The 23,241-nt window shown below is 39.0% G+C and overlaps 1 protein-coding gene and 2 long non-coding RNA genes across 3 annotated transcripts; all 3 read left to right on the top strand.

The window, feature by feature from the left end:
* The first annotated feature begins 2,307 nt into the window (after positions 1–2,307).
* On the top strand, positions 2,308–3,659 carry LOC120906606. The gene is made up of 2 exons (XM_040318402.1): positions 2,308–2,834; positions 2,902–3,659. The coding sequence occupies exons 1-2, from the start codon at positions 2,461–2,463 to the stop codon at positions 3,248–3,250; spliced, it is 723 nt and encodes a 240-aa protein (XP_040174336.1). The 5' UTR covers positions 2,308–2,460; the 3' UTR covers positions 3,251–3,659.
* A 6,275-nt stretch (positions 3,660–9,934) lies between these two features.
* On the top strand, positions 9,935–10,829 carry LOC120905952. The gene is made up of 2 exons (XR_005739965.1): positions 9,935–10,329; positions 10,392–10,829. It is a non-coding gene; the product is annotated as an uncharacterized LOC120905952 (long non-coding RNA).
* Positions 10,830–20,207: 9,378 nt separating this feature from the next.
* LOC120905999 lies at positions 20,208–21,438 on the top strand. Its single transcript, XR_005739977.1, has 4 exons — positions 20,208–20,307; positions 20,369–20,599; positions 20,671–20,934; positions 20,989–21,438. It is a non-coding gene; the product is annotated as an uncharacterized LOC120905999 (long non-coding RNA).
* Positions 21,439–23,241: the final 1,803 nt, after the last annotated feature.

Here is a 23,241-nt window from a genome sequence, read left to right as displayed (position 1 = left end):
GCATGTGCGTCTGAACACACTGTTCACTTCACACTTTATCAAAACACACCGGCGCACGAGACTTAGACGAAATGCGCACCAACGCACAAACACTGCGCGCGGGACTTAGAACGAAACGCGCACAACCATCTCCGACAAAGCGTCGCGCTGTACTGGTGGTTTTGTACGCGTAGGAGGGGGGACATACGGAGCGATGGTTCGATGCTGTAGTATAAGCGAGACAACACGATGTGACGAGCAGCTCCAAGTTGAGCTCGCTGAAAGAAGACACACACACATTCACAGACGGCTCGTCAAAGCACGGTATTTGTATTGGTGTTAGTGAAGCGCGTGTAAAACAGAATGCGAACCCTACTAGCAATGAGAATGAAAAAGTGTGCGACTTTCAGGCGAGGGGCATGTAGAAGCATGGGGAAACGGTTGGAAATACGCGGAATTACGCGGAGGCGCGAGCGTGTTTTGGTTTCTACACAGTTTTTGCACTCACACAATTACACATGTGTGAATGTGTGCGTTCACTTTCAGCCTGCACGCTCAGTTTGGTTTTCTCGCAGCGGCATGCGGGTATCGGTGTCTCGCTCGCACTAGTGCAGCGAGTGTTCCTCTGTGCGCTCCCCTTCTTGCCACCACACGAAATCGTCAGTTCAGCTCAAGCGTTCGCCGCGAAAGGCTGCGCGCGTGTTAGCCTAAGTCCCGGGCGATCGAAGTTTCGCTAAGTGTTGAAGTGTTGTGCACATTGAAATAAAGCTGCGCTTATTTTTTATCATCTATCCTAAATGTGTGATTTGCGTTGCTTCATTTTAATATTTGTTTGCTGTATTGAACATCAACAACGGTATCCATGCAGTTAGGCGACTATTTTAAATACGACGATTTTTTTATATAAATAATGTGTGTGATTTTGTGGCAAGATTGTGTGAAGCTATGTGTGAAAATGCCCCTTTATTTGCAATAAAAGTGATAAAATATAAACCAAGTTTGATGTGTTCAAGTTTTTGTTTTGATTCGGGTGCACCAAGTCCGAATGAAGGGAAGCGCACAGCGCGCTACGAAAGAAACGAGCGGGAGGGGGTGTCAGTCCAGCGCAGCGCAATTCGCTCGAATCAAGTGGGAGGGGGTACCAGTTCAGCGCAGCGCAAGCCGAAAGAAACGGGGAGGAAGGGGTATGAGGAAAATACGATGAAACAGCGCGAGCGAGCGTTCTTTACAGCGAGAGCGCCTCGTGTATTTTAAAGGCAAGCAAGAGAGCGCATTCTCTCCGTGGTAGCGCTCCATCCGCCATTTTTAATTTCGAGCCCAAAACAACGGACTTTGGATCCGATCTTGGGCCGGGCCCCCACCGCGTGTTTCTACCTACCCCTCGCCAGAAAATTTCGTTCTCTTTGTCTGTCGGGAACTCTCATCCCGAGCGAAAACAAAAAAGCGCGGCATGCGGAATCTGACAGGAGGAGTTCTGGCATACTTGTGATTAATTGCGTAGAGGAAAGATCGACAAGTGCAAACGGAAAAATAAAATTGTAAAAATGAGCGAAAATCACGACACTTATTACACGTACGAAAGGCATTTTGGTGCCAAAGTCTAAATTTGACAGCTAAATGACAATCGACAAAGGGGTAGATTTGTTGAGCACTACGGAGAAGGAGAGACGCCACCGAGAGAGCGAGTGAGTGTGACCAAATTTTTTTGCCATTCAAATTTGGTCTGGTACTTTTTTGGCTCGCAAGCTCTTTAATGCAAGGTTTCTGGGGCTGTGAACTTGTATTAAGTCTGAGCCCTCGCGAGCCCACGCAAATCGCAGTCAGTTGTTGTTAGTATGGTTTAGAGAAGCTTTGGCTCCTGCGGAGTTCTTTCGCCTCTTAATCGCTGTCAGTTGCACGGTAGGGCTGTTTGCAAAACTGAGCTACTTTTTATCGCGCGAGACGTCTCCACGCGCGACATGTTCGCTCTATGTTTATTTGAACGTTAACCAAAAGAGATTATGTTTAGTTGACGTAAAAGCATTGTCGAAGCTGTGCACAATGTACAGTCTGTTCCCGAGTTACGCGGTTTCTGCGTTCCCGACGAATCCGCGTAACTCGAATATCCGCGTAAGTCGAATTTCACGTTTTTTGACTAAAATACTATTTATTACTCGCAGTTTTCGATTTAAATTAATACTTTTATACACTTTATCATTTATGTGATATGATTTGTGCTGAAAATTCAAATATTTCTGGCTTTTAAGCGGTTTCAATTTGTTAGCAAAAGTGCAATTTATACCGAACTTGAATCAAATTGTACTGATTTGACATTTAATCTGTCAAATTTAGATAACCGCGTATCTCCGAATCCGCGTAAGTCGAGAACCGTGTAACTCGGGAACAGACTGTATATATCATTACAATTCTAAAAAGTATTAGTAAAGTGTGTTAAACGTGAGTTGCGAAAGCCAATGGGTCAGTCTAGAAGGAGAAAAAAAAATGCGTAAAACATGGATTAAAAGAGATAATATTTACCATAAACCATTGTACAAGCAAAAGTTCAAGTTTACGTTGTTCCTCGTTGTTCTGATGGGAATATCATTTTTTATATATCAGTTGGTGTATATTAGTCAGTTGCTAACACTGGAATCAAATCATGTGGTACATGAAACACATTTGCTTAAACTGAATCCCATTACATCGATTAGTTTGGATGGACATGAGGTAGATAACCTCCAAGGCCGATTTGGGAAACATACCCAAGAGCAGAATTACAAATCACGGAATAAGACAAACTCAATTCTTAACATTTCGGAAGAAATTTCATTCGTTTATCCGAAGAAAATAGGCAATGCTGAACGACACATTTTTCGGTTTGTTTATATTTATGTGAGAAATGTACAAGCTGCTCTTTGTTTTATCATATTTTTTTCATTGCAGTGGCATTCGAGTGGTTGACCTACACCGTTATAGCGTAAATAAAGGCGTAAAGAATTTCCGATGCTTTACCTCTTTGAGAGAAATTCCTTGGGAGTGGGTTAACGATGACTATTGCGATTGTCCGGATGATGGAAGCGATGAACCTAGTACAAGCGCATGCCCCCGAGGACGGTTTTACTGTAAATTTCAAATGCGACATAAAACGGGCCGCGGAAAAGATGTGTTCATATCGAGTGGTAGAGTAAATGATGGTATTTGTGATTGCTGTGATGGTTCTGACGAATGGTTGACTCGAAGAAGCACGGGCCCATCTCATCTCTGTGGGGATGAATGTAAAACAGAATATTGATTTATCTCTCTGTTAGTAAGAAAAGTGGTTGACCAAATAATTGGCACATGAAGCCACCATCTTAAAAATATTCAATAAGTTGTATGGAAGCGAGGTTTGAAACTCAACATCGCTAAACGAAACATGTTCACGACCGATTTTGATAAGTATAACTATTTTACGCTCAAACAAAACTCGCCGAACGTTTCAACATAATCGACGAATACTCTATCAATACGGTGCGAGCTACAACATTTTTATCTGTTTCCCTGGGAGCCAAGCACTTTTTGTTTACATTTTTTTGGCTATGATATGCATGATAGCAATGGCCCCACCTCACACGAACCCACGGCCCTAACTCACATCTAATTCAATATCTAATTGAATAAAAATAGATTTAAAAGTGAAAAAAATAATGATTTGAATAAGATCCTGGTTGATTTCTTTTTATGTTATTGTTTTTGTTTGGTTCTATAATAAAATCGGTATAACAACAATAAATGGTGCTCGATTAGGCGCTACGCCACGTAGGTGACAAAATGTTGAAAAAAATTTCAACGTTGTCAAAACTTCATGTCTACTGCAAAAAGAGCTTTTCTCGTGGCCGCGTCAAAAATCTACACAAAAACGACGAAAAGCACAAACGTGTGGATACCATTAAGGCGAAATGCCATGGGAGTGACAAAATGCTGAATTTTTTTTTTCAAAACGTGACCTTTACTGTATTAATACACGATGCGCAATCTCAGATTGCGCATATAAAGGCGGTCCCCGAGATACACGGTTAATGGGGACCGAAAACGGCCGCAAAATACCGCGTATCTCGAATTTCCAGCAGTCGAAGTCGAATCTCGTGATTTCCAGCAAAAATATCACAAATTTTCGTGTAATTTTGCAAGTAGGGGGCGGTTTTAGTCACTTCATGAATTATTTGATATGATTCTGACTGAAGTTTTGAACCTTTTGAAAAAGTTTTTAACATTGGATCGAAACGGAAATTATTTGGTAATTTACAATTGATGTGTCAAATCAGTACATTTTGCTCAAAGAACTGTCAAATTTAGAAAACCGCGTATTTCCGAATCCGCGTACAGGTGTCCCCCGAGATACGACTGTATTTGGGACCGAAAAAATGTCCCAAAGCAAGGCGTAAGTCGAAAAAGTCGTATGTCGAATATCTATGAACATAAAATTTATAACCGAAGTTGAAGAGTTGGATTTTATGATATCGTGTATTTTATTTAAAATAATGTTCGATAATGTAATAATTAAATTTTAAAAACCGTACACAATATAGGGTCAAGATTCAAGATAGGGTAGTTGTGGAATCTTTGGAAATGTATGTATAACGGTTATCAGCCCAGAAATTAAAAAAAAAAAAACATCAATTTCTTGTCAATGACAACTTTTAACTGTCAAAATCAAAATCGTCGTATCTGCGAATCGTCGTAACTCGAGGGGGTCGTAACTCGGGGGACGCCTGTATATGTATCTCGGGGACAGCCTGTATTCGTTTTATCAAAACATACATGATACGGACGTCACACGAAGCGTAAACTTTGGCGTAAACTGGATTTCAGCCATACAACCCTGAAATCTTTTGACAGGAAGTTTACGCTCTCCCATACAAATCAAGCGTAAACTTTTTGAGTTTACGCCTCGTGTGACGTCCGTATGAGATTGCGCATCGTCTATTGCTACGGTCAGATTGCGCATATATTTATCTGTCAAACGGGTCGGTTTGATATATTTATCTGTCAAAAAAAATACATATATCTCGGACATATAATCTTGAAAATTTATGCGCAATCTTGGCGCAATCTGAAATTGTATGGAAATGACGTTTATAGATCAGGGTTGGCTACGCGAAATGACTTATGTTTTGATAAAACGAATATATGCGCAATCTGAGCCTGCGCATCGTGTATTAATACGGTGAGATTACGCATCGTCTATTGCTACGGTTAGTCAAAATTTTGTTACCGTTCAATTAGACATACAGCGACAACGTCGCGCGCGAGGAAAAATAGCTCAAAATTTCACTCTTTGTACATCAAAGTAGCTCATTTGACTCAGTCAACCAACTTGTTTTATAATGGAAAACACACCAAAATAGGTTAAAATGTGTTCAAATCTAATTTTTTGTGATTGGCATTAATCTGGCTTGTAAAAAACTAGATATTTCGATTATTTCGGATGAAGCAAAATTATCGCGCGCGGCGAGTAGCTCTGTTTGCAAAATTGAGCTACTTTTTTTGCGCGCTACGTTGTCGCTCTATGTCTATTTGGACAGTTACCTGTAGCAGCCAGGACAAAGTGGGTTTATTATGCAGGTAGGCTTATCCCAAGGTGCATGGATATTGGGAGGTGAAGTGCTTCAGAGCAAATTGACATTTCACGACTTGACATAACCGTCCAAATAGACTTACAGCGACAACGTCAAGCGAGACAAAAAGTAGCTCAATTTTGCAAACATAGCTACTCTTTTCGCGCGACAGTTTTGCTTCATCCGAAATAATCGAATTATGTACTTTGTTTACAAGCCAGATTAATGCCAAACGCAAAAATATAGATTTGAACACATTCTAACCTATTTTTGTGAGTTTTCAAATAAAAAAAAGGTTGGTTGACTGAGTCAAATGAGCTATTTTCATCTACACCAAGTGAAATTTTGAGCTATTTTTCGTCGCGCGCGACGTTGTCGCTCTATGTCTATTTGGACGGTAACATTAACGCAGACAGGCTCCGGTAACCGTTATAAAGGTGAAGTTGTTCAGAGCACAATGACATTTCTCTTCCAGGAGCTCCGGTATGAAAATCGGGGAGGGCTGGTACGGGCTAATGAAATTTGTATGCAGAGAGTGACAGATGTCTCCCACAATGTCGCCCAGCAAAAGCGATAAAAATCAACCTTCTAAATACATTGTCCTTGCCCGGTATGGTTAAACCATTTTGACAGACGCATCACGACGTGCGTCGAAATAGAAATGTTTCTACTTTGACGCTGCGTCGTCCGTCGATTATGAAAAATTAAGTTGAGATTGTTCCTACAATACACCACACATTAAGTTTGCCAGATAGAATCGGATGCGGCGTCCGACAAAATCAAAAATTTTTGATTCCGTCGTACGACGAAATCGCACGTCCGACGTTAGGGTAAACGTACCTATAGTGGTGCTAGTACCAATAGTGGTGGTATTGCACTAAAATGCGTCTCATACGATAAATTAACAGTAGTTAAGTTATATACGATAGTGTGAAATGTTCTCTAGCCTTCTAAAAGGATTTAAAAATGAAATGGGTCCATTCCGTTTCTTAGTGACCGAAAAATCCATTATTTTGTAAAAGGTATCAACATGTTTCCAAAATCCTTAGGATTTCATAACGATGCTCATATTTTTGTTAACGTTCTAAATGACCACATAACAACACAATTATTAGTTTTTTAACATAATTGTTATCAAATGAAATTTTTTTATTCAAATTCATTAGCTTTTGACTATATTTACGTATTTTTAAGTGTTTTTTACGATAGTGCCATTATAAGTACACCTATTAGGCATGTTCCTATAGTGGTCCTAGTTCTAAAATCAATAAAAACAGGTAATTTTAGATTTTTTTCAACGACATTTTTTTACTTGTCGTACTGTTTTCATTAAAATAAGCAACAAAAATAAGTTTTCTGTAAGTAATTTACCAAACAAAGGCCATATTTCGCTTATTTGGCCGAGTGAAAAATCGACTTCAAATCAAGAAAACTCTTCTGGGTATGAGTTGACGACAGGTACTTCAGTCAATACTTTCAGTACTTTAGTCAATATTTTCATCAACCAAATTCATACATTTTTTACGGTCAAATTACGAAAGAAATCATTATTATGGCAGTAATCCTTGCTATTCACACGAAAACAGCTTCAAAACTAAGTTATATTGATATTATACACTGTTTTGAGGCATCCTTGTTTACCACCACTATAGGAACACAATACGACGACTATAAGAACCATACCACCATTATAGGTACAACGAAGCAATCACAAAAATATGTATTTTTTCGTAAATTTGATGTGTTTCATGGTAAAAATGGTTGTGATTGCGAAGATAAAACATATTCCAACTGTTATGTGTTAAAATATTCAGAAATTGTCCTTCCTGACACTTTAAATCCATTAAAATACATCTGTACCACCACAAATTGCACCACTATTGGTACATTTACCCTATCTGTCAAATCTCATATAAAATTTTGACAGGCCTTCCGATAAAATCGCATCCGATGGAGCACAGACATGGGCCTAAGTCGAATCTCTTGATTTCCAGCTGAAATATCACTAATTTTCGTGTAATTTTGCAAGCAGAGGGCGGTTGTATTCACTTTATGAATTATTTGATATAATTCTGACCGAATATAACAGTTTTAAACCTTTTGAAATAGTTTTTAACATTCGATCAAAACGGATATTATTTTGCAATTTGCAATTGATGTGTCAAATCAGTACAATTTGCTCAAAGAACTGTCAAATTTAGAAAACCGCGTATCTCCGAATCCGCGTATAAGAGGTACCGTGTATCTCGGGGACCGCCTGTAGAAACAAAGAAATCTGTTATAGCGCGTGGCCACGGAGCTGAAAAAATTTTGAAAATTTTTTCAACTTTGTCAAAATTGCTTGTCAACTGCAAAAAAGAGCTTTTCTCGTGGCCGCACCAAAAACATACACAAGAGCGACAAAAAGCTCCAACATCTGAATATCATCGATATTTTGTTTAAGAAGCACTAAATAGGTACATAAATCAATTAGAATCATGCATTTTAGCATTATTATCATAACAATGGGTCACAACTGCGCCAAATAGCTGTTTGTTTACGCTTTTTCACGAACGTCAAGTTTTGTCAACTTTTGTCAACTTTTTTTCCTGGCTGCTCCAGGTCACAAAATTTTGACAAAAGCTCAAAAAAGTGACAAAAGCTCACATTTTGAAAAATTTATCAGCATTTTGTCACTCCCGTGGCCTTTCGCTTTTATATTTGCTATGCTTTGTGTGCGAAACCATTAGTTAACCTTTAAGTTGGCAACCGGATACCCGGCCCAAGCGCCACAGATTAAGCTTAAACGACTGGAAAATTGAATATCCATAGAAAAAAAAATGAAAGCTCGACAGTTTCATTGGTTTGATCAATAGATGGCGTATTACAACTCATCATTATATTGCTATCCTTTTCTTGCAATGTGTTTCGACAAGTTTCATCTTATCATGACCTATATAGCCTTCTAACTTTCTGAGCAAAAATCTATATGAATGGTCGTGAGGTCAGATACGTGGGTATCAACACCAACGACCAGTACTCAAATCTCACTTGCTTCAGTGATGGTGGTTTCCGTTGGAGTTTAGTATTTAAACAATCGTATCGCCGTTCTAGTTCTAGCGATGTATAACTTCAATGCGAAAACCATACAACAGTACAGAGGAAATGAGAAAGCTCTCCTCCAAGCGATGAAGCTCTCAACTGGTTGAGGTATCCCACCAACAGATAGCGCCACCAGCTTTTTTGCTATTTTTAGAATGCATGAGTCGTTTGCCGCCTGCTAAACGAAGACTTTCTATATTCCGTTTAGGTAGAGTGCTTGAGTCGTTTAGAAGCCGTTAAGTGGTTGTTTAGTGGATTTGTGGCACTTGGGGTGTTTTATTTTTTAACTTTGAACTGAAATAACTATTGATTCATTGCATTTATTGACCTGAAATATTCCGTAGCCTCTCAACTTTTAATTTATGATTTTTGGTGCATAATTTGTAATTTTAAACAGTCTGTAAGTATTTTAGTTTGATTTTTTTAACTTTACCAAGTAAGTTGGCAATCAGCATACCCGGGTATTCCATACATTTTGTGTGGAGAATGACGTTTCTCTTCTTTCGATTTTCGTATTGTGCTTATTTTCGAGTCAAATTCAAGCGATTCCAAATTTATCCGTTGAATTTATCATAAAATGAAAAAACTTAATGAATTATTGAAATAGAAGAGAATATATGGTCGAGATTTCTTGCTTACAGCATTGAAATATAGAAATCATTGTTTACCTATGGAAACCGTTAATTTTTTGCGTCAAAACGTGTGGAATACCCGGGTATGTCGGTTGCCAACTCTACGGTTAAGACCGAAAATACACGGACCGGAATTTCGCGGCCGCGGAATTCCGTCTGCTGAAAATTGTATGGATATGACAGTTCGGAAAAGTTGCCGTTGACAGTTTGTACAGGGGTTTGACAGCAGGCGGAATTCCACGGCCGCGAACTTCCGGTCCGTGTATTTTCGGCCTAAAGCTAAGGCTAGATGATAACTACTTGTATGCGGCTACAAATGACAGCTATCGATTTCCTTTGTTCTAGAACTGTCAGCTTGTCGCCGCTCGTAACCCGATGTATGTGGGTTACGAGCGGCTACACAGTGACATATTTGTTATCGCTCATGTTTATACCATACATTGAAGTGTTGGAAAGTGACATTGAAAAATAAAATTTATTTTTAAATTGCAAAATTATTTCAAAAATTTAAATTTAAAATGAAAGAAAATGTTATAAAATAATTTAGAATTATAAACAGTGGGTCTCGGTAGGTAAAACGAGTAAAGGTAGGTTGGAAACACAATTATTGAAAAAATATCTTGTTTTTTGTTGGATGCATTACAAGCGGGGCACTCAGCTGCGCTCTCCGCGAGAGCGATCTCTCGTCGGCTGACGAGCACGAGTGCCCACCGTCTCGGTACCGATGGAGATCGATCTCTCGGTACCGATCGGCAACGAGAGGGAACGTAGGGAGAGGTCGAGAGAGAGAGATTAGAAGAGATTAGGGGGCATTCGGGTCCGCGACGCGTTCGGAGCAACAGCTCACCATCTTCCCGCGTATACGTGTAAAACACATAATAGGAATAAATATTTTAATATAATAGAACATAAAATTTTTGTTGGGCACACATTTGGGGCTATTATTATCAGTTTTCTTAGGAACATCCAAGACAGACATATTTGGTACACCGGTCAAAGATAGCATCGACAGATTAATTCGACATGGAAACACTAATTGGTTCATATAAAAATAAAAAAAAGTAAGTTTATTTGTTCTCCCAAATAAATAATCATTATTGTCCTATAATTCCTTTGGTTTTAGCCAATACAAGCAACGGAAAAGGTATTGCACCTGATCCAGCTGGTTGGAACATATCCATGTCTGTGGAAGGATTCCGAGCGGCAGTATAAAAACCACGAAATACGCCACCAGGCTTAGCGAGAAATTGGAGCAGCGCTAGACGAAAAAACAGAGGACGCCCAGGAAAAATGGAAAAACCTGATGAACACCTACAGACGCACCAAAAAAGAAATTGCACGAAGCCAAACAACCGGCTCCATACACTTTCCCGCTCCAGGAAGATATCGGTCATCCAGCAGCGCCTTTCGATTTCCTGTTGATTTTCTTCTTCCTCCTCTTCAATAAGAAGCATCATTAAAGTGGCCACTTCAGAAGCAATAGCTGGTAGAAGTTGAGTTTGATCAATTTTATTGTCGTCCTTAACAAAACAATAAAACTATGGAGCAAAGCACAAACCAATCAATCGCTACAAGTATAAACACAAATCAACCATAAATGACAAGCGCAATATGACAGGAGAACAAACTAGCGTAGCTGGGCTCCCAAACGATAGCTACATTCCGCAACTACATTTGACATTAAGAACAAAAGAAATTGGTAGCTGTCATTTGTAGCCGCATACAAGTAGCTATCATCTAGCCGTAGCTTAACAGTTTTCAAATGACGTAAAGTATCTCAACTATTGCAACCACCGAATGGCTCTTACCCACCACCTGATATTTTTAATCCACCTTGTTCCCGCCAAACCTATAAGCCCACCTTGTCCCTATACCCACTTTGAACTACACCTTGTCTTATTAAAACACCTTGCTGGCACTCCCTCGCAAATCACTGTCAATTGCATAGCGGGGCTCCCGACCACGCTGGTTTTCGCTGGTCAAAAAAAAGCTAAAAATAGAAATGAACATTCGGATTCATTCCCTTCCCTCATATTCCAATTAATGCTCATGCTTCATCCTTGATGCTACCAACCACATCGCTAATTCTACTTCGAACCACTTTGCCAGTTGCGCCACCATATTATTATTCATGATCGTGCTATTTGCTTGTTTTGTTGTATGAAGGGGTACTGATACTAAATTAATTAAAATAAATAAATAAAACAATAAAAATAATAGATTGACTATTAAACACGCATTTCTAACAATAAGTAAAGGGGTCTGAAGTTACTGGAGCTGCATGTTTTAAAAAGAAATCAAAACTTAAAATCAACAATGACAACAATAAAAATGGAATTGAACTCATATCGACCATGGTGCAAACATTACACCATTACCATTTGACCATTACTAGTTCATGAACATGAATCGTTATCTATCAGTTTTAAACCCTTCAAATATAGCACAATGAACAAAGAGATGTCTAAAAGTTCATCGATGCGTGTGAGAGAGTAGAGCTGATGAATAGAAAGAGATGGCATGAGTTTATGTTCATTATTCCCGAAAAATTTAGCTTGGGTATGGCCCGGTTCTATGCAAGGAGCAAAGTGGGTATAGGGACTAGGTGGGCTTATAGGTTTGGCGGGAAGGCCATATTGGACGAACGAATGACAGGATTCGATTGTGACCGTAGCAACCCAAACTCCCGACCACGCTGGTTTTCGCTGGTCTTTTCGGGGATAGTTCGTTAACGAATTATCCCCGAAAAGACCAGCGAAATACAGATCATTTTCGGGAATAGTGAACACACGTGAATGATGAACCCATGCAAAAAAGAGCTAAAAATAGAAATGAACATTCGGATTCATTCCCTTCCCTCATATTCCAATTCATGCTCATGCTTCATCCTTGATGCTACCAACCACATTGCTGATTCTACTTCGAATCACTTTGCCAGTTGCGCCACCATATTATTACAGGGTTTCCCACGATTTATTGGTTGGTTCCCATCAATTTTTGGTGGGTTCCCATATTTTTTTGGTGCGTTCCCACGATTTTTTGGTCGTTTCCCAGAATTTGTTGGTCCAATTGTATTGATATCCAATTGGAAAATACCAATAAAATATGGGAACGAACCAAAAATCTATAGGATACGACCAAAAAATCGTGGGAACGCACCAATAAATCATGGGAACTGACCAATAAATCGTGGGAAACCCTGTATTCATGATCGTGCTATTTGCTTGTTTTGTTGTATGAATGGGTACTGATACTAAATGAATTAAAAGAAATAAATGGAACAATAAAAATAATAGATTGACTATTAAACACTCATTTCTAACAATTAGTAAAGGGGTCTGAAGTTACTGGAGCTGCATGTTTTAAAAAAAATCAAAACTTTAAATCATCAATGAAAACAACAAAAATGGAATTGAACTCATGTCGACCATGGTGCAAACATTACACCATTACCATTTGACCATTACTAGTTCATGAACATGAATCGTTATCTATCAGTTTTAAACCCTTCAAATATAGCACAATGAACAAAGAGATGTCTAAAAGTTCATCGATGCGAGTGAGAGAGTATAGCTGATGAATAGAAAGAGATGGCATGAGTTTATGTTCATTATCCCCGAAAAATTTCGCTTGGGAATAGACGATGCGCAATCTCAGATTGCGCATATATTTATCTGTCAAACGGGTCGGTTTGATATATTTATCTGTCAAAAAAATTTTATATATCTCGGACATATAATCTTGAAAATTTATGCGCAATCTTGGCGCAATCTGAAAATGTATGGAAATGACGTTTATAGCTCAGGGTTGGCTACGCGAAATGACTTATGTTTTGATAAAACGAATATATGCGCAATCTGAGATTGCGCATCGTGTACAAATACGGTGATACGTAGTTTTTCACTCACACTACGACACATCAACCAAAACAGCCATTGGAATTCACACGCATACATCAACAAATGATCGAATCCCCTCCTGTCATTTCGTTTTCATTTTTCTACAGCACGGCTGTCAAATTGTTCGGGATAAGCCCACCTGTATAATGAACCCACTTTGGCAAGGAGAATGTATTTAGAAGATTGATTTTTATCGCTTTTGCTGGGCGACATTGTGGGGGACATCTGTCACTCTCTGCATACACATTTCATTACCCCGCACCAGCCCTCCCCGATTTTTATACCGGAGCTCCCGGAAGAGATGTGACAAGTCGAGAAATGTCATTTTGCTCTGAACAACTTCACCTTGTCATTTATAACACCTCGGTTCTATGTGAATGATGCAGAAATATTTGTTGCTAAATCGTATAAACGAACCGTCAAAGTAATGTTGCTGGAACATGTTGGTGCAAGAGAAACAAATTGATTTGTTGCATGTTAATTTGTAGCACAACTTTTAGGACTTCGTTTTCGGAACATTTGCTTAGCAAAACGGTAAAAAATTAATTCAATTATTTTTAATGATATTGATAGCAAATACGAGCATACATTTTTGAAATAAATAAAAAATCCATAAATTTTGTCATTGACCAAATATTGGCTCAATTGTTCATAAACCTGCCCGATAAACAAAGAGAACGAAATTTTCTGGCGAGGGGTAGGTAAAAACACGCTGTGGGGGTCCGAACCAAGATTGGATCCGAAGTCAGTTGTTTTGGGCTGAAAATTAAAAATGGCTAATGGAGCGCTACCATGGAGAGAATGCGCTCTCTTGCTTGCCTTTAAAAACTCGAGGCGCTCTCACTGCTCGTTTCTTTCGTAGCGCATTTAGCGCTTCCCTTCACACGGACTTGGTGCACCCGAATCAAAATAAAAACTTGAACACATCAAACTTGGTTTATATTTTATCACTTTTATTGCAAATAAAAGCACATTTTAATTCATAGCGTCACACAATCTTGCTGCAAACATCTCATTCTTAATATAAAAAAATCGTCGTATTTAACCGTCTTGTGTACAACCAAAAAACTGAAGGCCGCAAATACACGACGCGCGTTTCCGCGCCCGCGGAAACGCGTATAACAATCCAGCCATAGAAATGAAATGTCATTCGAACGCGCTACCGCGGAAACGCAGAGATGCTCAGCTGGATATCTCTGCGGAACTGTTATACGCGTTTGAACGCGCCCGCGGAAACGCGCGTCGTGTATTTGCGGCCTAATGTTTTATAGCATATAGTAGAAAAGTTAGAATTTTAAAAATCCTATCAATATTTTTTTCAATCAAAAAAATGTTCTAACTCCACCACCATAACTGGCCAAGCCGCATGTTCTAAGTTGATGATTAGTCTTTTTCTAAGTTTTACTTACGTCTCTTTCAAAAGTTATATACATTTTTCAATTGTTTTGCTTATTGTATAAAAATATATGTTGACGATATACAGGGTTTTCCATTCCAATTAACAACTGTCCACAGTCTACTAGCAATCCTCGATTTCAAAAACACAATTGTCTACCACTTACAAACAAGTCAAGCCGTTTTTGGTACACTGTCCATTTCAATTTCACAATTGTCGTCTTCGAAAACACACGTCAGATGCGGCACGGTTTGTTTTGGTTTTGGCTGGAACGTGTATCACTTGTAGTTGGGCTGCTGGGCAACATGGACATGTTAGGCATTTTATCCCAAGTAGCACAATCCTGTTAAGAAACCGTTAAAAGTATGCCTAAAAGTATTACTTTTAGTATTCCATACAGCAGTAATTCCGGAGCTTAAAACACTGCGTAACGCATTCCTGGCTTCGTCAATGTTTCGTTAAAATTTAAAATTTAGCCGGTATTTTCAACGAAAAAGATCAAAATTAAGAGAGCGGTACTTGTTGCGACGCAATGCGTTGCGATTTTGCCAAAATGTATGGGATTTGACAGACGCATGCGTTAACGACGCACGACGCAGCGTCAAAGTAGAAAAATTTCTATTTCGACGCACGTCGTGATGCGTCTGTCAAAATGGTTTAACCATATCGGGTGAAAATCGACATTTTTTCACGTTAAATTGTTTCGAGCGCAATTGGACGTGTAATTGGACTACTAAATAATTTTATTAACAAAACAAAATAAATGTAGAGAAAGTAATTTCGTAATTGCTGCAAAACAGGTGTGTACGGGTCAGTATGGAATATGCAATAAAAAAGAGAAAACATGCTTTGCACTGTTTTGAGCAGAACTTGAAATGATTTTACAGTTGTAATTTAACATTATAATCACATCAGAACCTATAAATAAGAGGCATTATTGCTGTTTGTTAATGTTTTTCTTTGTAAAATGTGTTGACATATCCATGCAGAACGCAGCGAACAGATACCAGCCTGCGTCACGCAATGCGTTGCGATACGCTGCGTCGAAACAAGTACCAAGCCCTAACGAAAATATCGACAGGGATGGCTGTATTGCTGTTTCTCTTTCTATAATAATTTTCTAGATCTTCGTTAAGTTACAACAATGGGTGTTATTATTTCATGGAATAAATGCATAAATGCAACACGAATGCTTTTATTCGACATTTAATCATTTTGCCACTGCATATTGTCACTGTATCACAAAAGTTTCTTTCATTCCATGGGTTTGTTCCATTATATCAGCATGAAGGTTAGCTGCAGCCGTGGACGGAGAACATGATGTCCAAACGCTATCCGAATCGAAAATGCTGCGAAATATAAAACTTATGTAGCTCATGTGTAGAGATTGGTAATATCGATACACTGACCTGTTGTAAAAGCATGATGATACACAAATTAAACGAGAGCTGACAGAAATTGTCGCAGACGCTTGGTTTTGTTGTCATCTACACACAATACACACGAAGCTTGACGAACTTTTTGACATAAGAAATGGAGGCGCCATGTACGTGACCATGTACAGTATGTCTCATAAATTATCATCATCAAGAGTATATTATTTTGTACAAAAAATATTTTTTTATGAACATTTATCTCTTTAGCATATCCTTCATCAAACTCATTGCATATAATATTTAAAAATATGAAATATTATTTTTTTATTAATTTTTTTTTATTAGTAGATTCCGTAGATTCAAGTGCAAAAAAAAGAAAAAACATATTTTACGTAACGTTAAACAAAAAAATATTTTGTTGTGAAAATAAATGCGCATTATTACATAAATAAGAATAAAAAAATAATTTTCCGAATATTGAAACAATGAAACTGGCGTAGATAAAATTTGAAAAACACTGTGTGTTATATTGGCCCGAATCGAAAAAAAACAGGGTAACGGAATACGTCGTTATGCTGTAACGCTGACAAATGTCACATTCTCTTAAGAAACTCTATTTGATTTTTAAAGGCTTTAAAACACTGTTAATAATCAAATAAAGTTTCTTAAGGCTACTTGGGATGTATACTTTAATCTTTCAATACAATGCAGGAATTTTGACATTTATCGGTGCTTTTACTGGTAACCAATGAAAAAAAAAATTATAACGTCCCAAAATAACCTAAAAACTGTAACGATCCAAGAATAACTAAAACCAAATGATAAAACTGCTTAACATGTCCAAATTGCCCAGCTTTCCCATTTTCTGATATTCAATCAAGACCTGTTTACAGCATGGTTCAATTCTTACAGACAAGTGATACACGTTCCAGCCAAAACCGTGCCGCATCTGACGTGTGTTTTCGAAGACGACAATTGTGTAATTGAAATGGACAGTGTACCAAAAACGGCTTGACTTGTGTGTAAGCGGTAGACAATTGTGTTTTTCAAATCGAGGATTGCTAGTAGACTGTGGACAATTGTTAATTGGAATGGAAAACCCTGTAAGATATATAAATATATATGAAATATACTTATTATGTTTTATTAAAAACCGGCTACGACCGGCTCCATACAATTTCAGAACCTCCTCCACTCCAACTCAACGGAGCCGGCTCCGCACCCACGGCTCCGAAGCTTACTCCGATCTAGCTGCTCCGGAGCCGGCTCCGCACCAACGACTCCACGCTCACGGCTCCGGAGCCGGTTTTTACAGGATGCACCAAGGTGGAATGTATAATGAGGTGTAGTTATAGCGGTTTTGGCGATCCCCCCCCTGGGCTCCGATTTTGACAGATGGTTTTCCGCTTGTATATGTATTGATGGATTGTTTACGTTTTGCATGGTTAATATTTGGTGGAGATCAATTTGGGTGAATATTTTAGTTTATTAGAACACTGCCCGTGATTTAAAATGGAAATTTTCCTTCGAGAACTTGAAGCGTTTGCCAAACGCGGAAAACTAACTGTCAGTTTTCTTCGTCGATTCTTCTTCCACCTAGCTGTCAAAACGGGCTTATAACTTGACCTGATATCTTTACGGTCCTTGGGATGCACCAAAAAAATTATTTTAAAAAAAGTTTCAATTAGGAAGATCCATAATTAGCTGAGTAAATAATGTTGAAAGGAATCTATAAAAAATCGATAAGAGATGAACATTCTTCAACAATCACACAATCACATCGGGTGTTAGCTTCTACACTTGCGAGAAGAAGGGCCTGCCTAAGGCCCGTGTCTGTGCTCCATCGCATGCGATTTTATCGCACGTGCTGTCAAACGCTTTTTCGTATAATATTGCGATTATTTGGATGATTTTAATAATATAACGATTATGAAAAATTAAGTTGAGATTGTTCCTACAAAACACCACATATTTAGTTTGATAGATAAAATCGGATGCGACGTCCGACGAAATCAAAATTTTTTGATTCCGTCGTACGACGAAATCGCACGTCCGACGTTATCTGTCAAATCTCATATAAAATTTTGACAGTCCATCCGATAAAATCGCATCCGATGGAGCACAGACACGGGCCTAAGGGCGGTGGTAACGCTTTTTCGCATGCGATTTTATCGGACGGCCTGTCAAATTTTAGTATAGGATTTGACAGATAACGTCGGACGACCAAGGTGTATGGATATTAGGAGGTGAAGTGCTTCAGAGCAAATTGACATTTCACGACATGACATAACAATACTGGGTGCTCCGGTATTAAAATCAGGAAGGGCTGGAGGGGGGTATAGAAAATTGTATGCGATTTGACATAACAATACTCAATGATGGCGCCCGGCAAACGCGCTAATAATTCACCTTCTAAATAAACACACCTTGGGACGACGAAATCGCACGTCCGAAGTTATCTGTCAAATCCCATATGAATCGCGTCCGATAAAATCGCTTCCGATGAGTGTTGCCACCGCCCTAAGGGCAATGGCAACGCTCATCGGATGCGATTTTATCGGACGAGATTTATATGGGATTTGACAGATAACGTCGAACGTGCGATTTCGTCTTCCGACGTTATCTGTCAAATCCCAAGTGCCACAAATCCACTTGTTGCGACGATCATAAACAAACAGAGTAGAACTGTCACCGCGGCTGACAGTCAAATATTCAGCACTTGCGATCGCGAGAGATTCCACAATCTCACCTACAGAGGGCACTGTAACGGGTTCGGGTACAGGGAAGGCGAATGACCTTAGGATTAGGAATCGGGTTCCTCGCCATCGCGATTTAAACAGTAGCATCACGACAGCGAGCGAGAATAGTCAAAAACTTTTTAAAGGTATACAAAAACCGCGATTCAATAAAGTTTCCACCCAAAGCGAAACTCAGCGTTTTAAGTATTTTTTTTATTCCTACGAAGAAGTGAATACTATATCGCCACGCGATTAGTTCGGGAGCTAACACCACTAAAAGACCACTAAACGGCTTTTAAACGACTCAAGCTCTCTACCTAAATGGAATATAGAAAGACTTCGTTTAGCAGGCGGCAAACGACTCATGCATTCTAAAAATAGCAAAAAAGCTGGTGGCGCTATCTGTTGGTGGGATACCTCAACCAGTTGAGAGCTTCATCGCTTGGAGGAGAGCTTTCTCATTTCCTCTGTACTGTTGTATGGTTTTCGCATTGAAGTTATACATCGCTAGAACTAGAACGGCGATACGATTGTTTAAATACTAAACTCCAACGGAAACCACCAGCTCTGAGGCGAATGAGATTTGAGTAATGGTCGTTGGTGTTGATACCCACGTATCTGACCTCACGTTCATTCACATAGATTTTTGTTCAGAAAGTTAGAAGGCTATATAGGTATATATAAGATGAAACTTGTCGAAACACATTGCAAGAAAAGGATAGCAATATAATGATGAGTTGTAAAACGCCATCTATTGATCAAACCAATGAAGCTGTGGAGCTTTCATTTTTTTCTATGGATATTTAATGTTCCAGTCGTTTAAGCTTAATCTGTGGCGCTTGGGATCCCATATAAAAATTTGACAGGCCGTCCGATAAAATCGCATGCGAAAAAGCGTTGCCACCGCCCTGAGGGTTTATGCACGAAATTTTCAATCATGTGAATAAGAGTTCTAATCTCACGTAAATTGTCCATGCAACTCGTAGATAATGAGGGTTTAATTGAAAAAAAAAGGATGATTTCTTAGTTTTTATCATCAAAAATGTCGAAAATATAATGAATTATAGAATAAATTCATGAAACAACACAAAATAACACACTTTAATCGCTGTTTAAATGTTAATTAAGAACTCGCAAAGTCCAAAATATATTCGTAAAGAATATTTAATCGAAAAAATAGGGTAGATAATTCATATGAACAAATTTAATAAATTTTAACTGAGTTTGAATCCTGGGGACCTTACGTCAAGCAAGGTGTATGGATATTAGGAGGTGAAGTGCTTCAGAGCAAATTGACATTTCACGACATGACATAACAATACTGGGTGCTCCGGTATTAAAATCGGGGAGAGCTGGAGGGGGGTATAGAAAATTGTATGCGATTTGACATAACAATACTCAATGATGGCGCCCGGAAAACGCGCTAACAATTCACCTCCTTAATAAACACACCTTGACGTCAAGTAACGAATTGTCAAAATGCCTTAGACTTCACCACCTGATATTTTTAAATCCACCTTGGTAGAAACCAAAACACGCTCGCGCCTCTGCGTAAGGTCAGAACCTCGTTGCATGCGATTTTGCCACATGCGGCAAGAAAAGAGTTTTCTCAATTTTCTAGCTTTTCAAGGTATTATAATGATATTTTGTTATTTCTTTATAAAGATAATCATTATTTGATATGATTTTAGACATTCAAATAAAATCGCATGCGCCGGATTCGCAAATGCTGTCATTAACGTCAAATCCCATACTAACCCGGATGACAATTTCAGCACGGAAAATCGGGTTGACATATGATGCAAGTCGCTTTCCGTTCCGCTTTTCAGACGAAAGCGATCTCACTATGAGCAGCGTGCTGTGAGAAAAAAGGAAGGGGAAAATCAGTGCAATCATCGCATGGTAGTCATGGCGAAAAAAAGGTATTCCCCCCTCTTTCACTTTTTTCCACCGTTACATCCCTAGTACACTCTGACTCTTCCTTTCTATTCAGTTCATCTGTTGACTTGTTGTACTGCCGTGGTTGGATTTGATCCGCAGTACATCAAGTCAGAACAGCTCAATTAAACTTGTAAACCATCGAAGGCTTCGAAATCTTGGACGTTTAAAGGGCACCAGTAGACGAATCGAATCTTGAAGCAGAAATAGATCCACGCACAAGTGAAAATATTGACGATGATATCGTGTTGCCTTTGATGATTTCTAGGTGTTCAAGAAACAACAAGGGATGATGAAGAGTAAACGATGGAGAGTGCAAGTAATGAATTTTGATTTCGTTAATTGTGAAAACTAAATTTGTTTCCTTTTTCAGCAGCTACCATTGCTGATTTAGGATCCAGGCTATACAAAGAAAAAGGATTTGGAGAAAATTTGTGAAAACAGAATGTATAAATCCTCCAAGTGCAAAAAATGACTGAAGCAATTTCAATGTGACTAGCAGTGGAAAAGGAGTGTACGCTCTCTAAGCAGAGATGAATTTGCAAATGACGGAGGATGTAAGAACATTGGAAAAAAGCACATGTTATGTACATGTGGCCAGCCGGCTCTGTCACTCAATTTACACTACAAACCATTAAAAGCACGTGATTTTATTTAGCTTTTATAGGGTTCTTTGCCGGGTGTTTTTTTTTTCAAGTTTATTAGGCAGGCCTTTAGGTTTTAGGCCTTTTTGTGATTCATAGGAATGTTTTAGAATTGTGCATGCAGGTCAAAACTACAAAATACATTACGAATCAATACAATTATACTTTTTTTTAAGTAATTGATTAGATGTGTATTTCCCTCAGTTTTAATGTGTTCCATTGAATTCAGTTGTTTAAGTGTCGAACATCTGTGTCGGCCAGGGGCCCCAAAAAAGGCACCTACGACCCGCTCACAAGTAAAATTGCTACTCAATCTCTGGTTAGGACATTTGATACAATCCCTTACTACACGCTTCAATCAAGCCTCTAATTTCGTGTGATCGCTTAGGGCCTCCACTCGTCTTAATCCGCCACTGCTAACAATCACCCACAATCCAAAAGATGGCCTTTTGTGGACGAATATTTACGTTCTAAATTCGACTTGATGCGGTATTTCTGGGTGTTTCTAGGTAGGTTCTAGACTCTCTAGGTATTTTCAATCCATGTAATATTCCTCTTGATTTTCAACGTTAACGGTTAATGGTCATCGCACAACTGGGTATCTTCTTCATCGTCAAACGCTGCTTCATTTTTTGTTGATGCCTGTCATGGAGAAAGAATCACCCTCTGCAATTAAAAAACTTTTTTTACATTGACAACAGCACTCTGTAGGGTATTTTACACTTACCTAGAGGCTGTAAATCAACTATTAGTAAGGTAAGATGTTCATAATCTTCCCATGTTTGATTTTATGTTTTCTTCTAAGCATCGTGTGTCCGGTACAATATTTCACTATATTTTAACTGATTTGGGATATTTGATATGCTCTTTCAACAAAAGAATCGAGAAATGTAGCCCGTGGTCAATTATTGCACTTTTACAAATGTAAACAATTCGTAGAAGATCCAATGTTCTCCTCAAACCACAACACAATGGCGGCTCGATGTGGGGAAAAAATTTTTACTCACTCCAAAATCCGACCTCATCATGATTTCATCATGTGAGCGGCTGTTGCTTGATCATCTCATTAGAGCAATCATCGGCGATAGATTTGCTCACCATACAAACAAAATCATCTTGTCTCAGCGAGGGGAAAAAAACAAGCTTGCTCAGTACGCAGGAGGAAACGATGATAGCCTCTCAGTATGAGTTGAAGCAGCTGTCATTGAGCTCGCCATAGTGAGAGCAGGCTGGATTGTCATTTGGGAAAGCTTGCGGCAAAATCGCATGCGGCGAGTTTCTGACCGCTGCCCGATTCCGCGTATTTCCTGCTTCATCCTACTTCTACATGCCCATTAAGAGGCGAAAGAACTCCGCAGGAGCCAAAGCCTCTCTGAACCATACTAACAACATCTACATGCCCGTCGTTTGAGAGGCGAAAGAACTCCGCAGGAGCCAAAGCCTCTCTAAACCATACTAACAACAACCTGCCCGTCGTTTGAAAGTCGTACCCTTTTTCATTCTCTTTGCTAGTAGGGCGGGCCTTTAGCGTTCATTTGGTTGAGTCGGATGTTTTGTTACCGTCCAAATAGACATAGAGCGACAACGTCGCGCGCGACGAAAAATAGCTCAAAATTTCACACGGTTTAGATCAAAGTAGCTCATTTGACTCAGTCAACCAACTTGTTTTTTATTTGAAAACACATAAAAATAGGTTAAAATGTGTTCAAATCTATTTTTTTGCGTTTGGCATTAATCTGGCTTGTAAACAAAGTAGATAATTTGATTATTTCCGATGAAGCAAAACTGTCGCGCGAGACGAGTAGCTCTGTTTGCAAAATTGAGCTACTTTTTGTCTCGCGCGACGTCGTCGCTGTAAGCTATTTGGACGGTTAGATGGCTGTCAGAGCGCCGACCAATCAGACCTTGTATCAACATAGATCTTGGGCTGGGCTCAGCTTTTTACATAACCTCGTTTCTAGACTAAAGGCTGACTCTATGCA

This window comes from Anopheles arabiensis, chromosome X, assembly GCF_016920715.1.
Source record: "Anopheles arabiensis isolate DONGOLA chromosome X, AaraD3, whole genome shotgun sequence".
Lineage (NCBI taxonomy): Eukaryota > Metazoa > Arthropoda > Insecta > Diptera > Culicidae > Anopheles > Anopheles arabiensis.
Note: the sequence above shows the minus strand (reverse complement) of the source record. Positions and strands in the feature narration are given on the sequence as shown.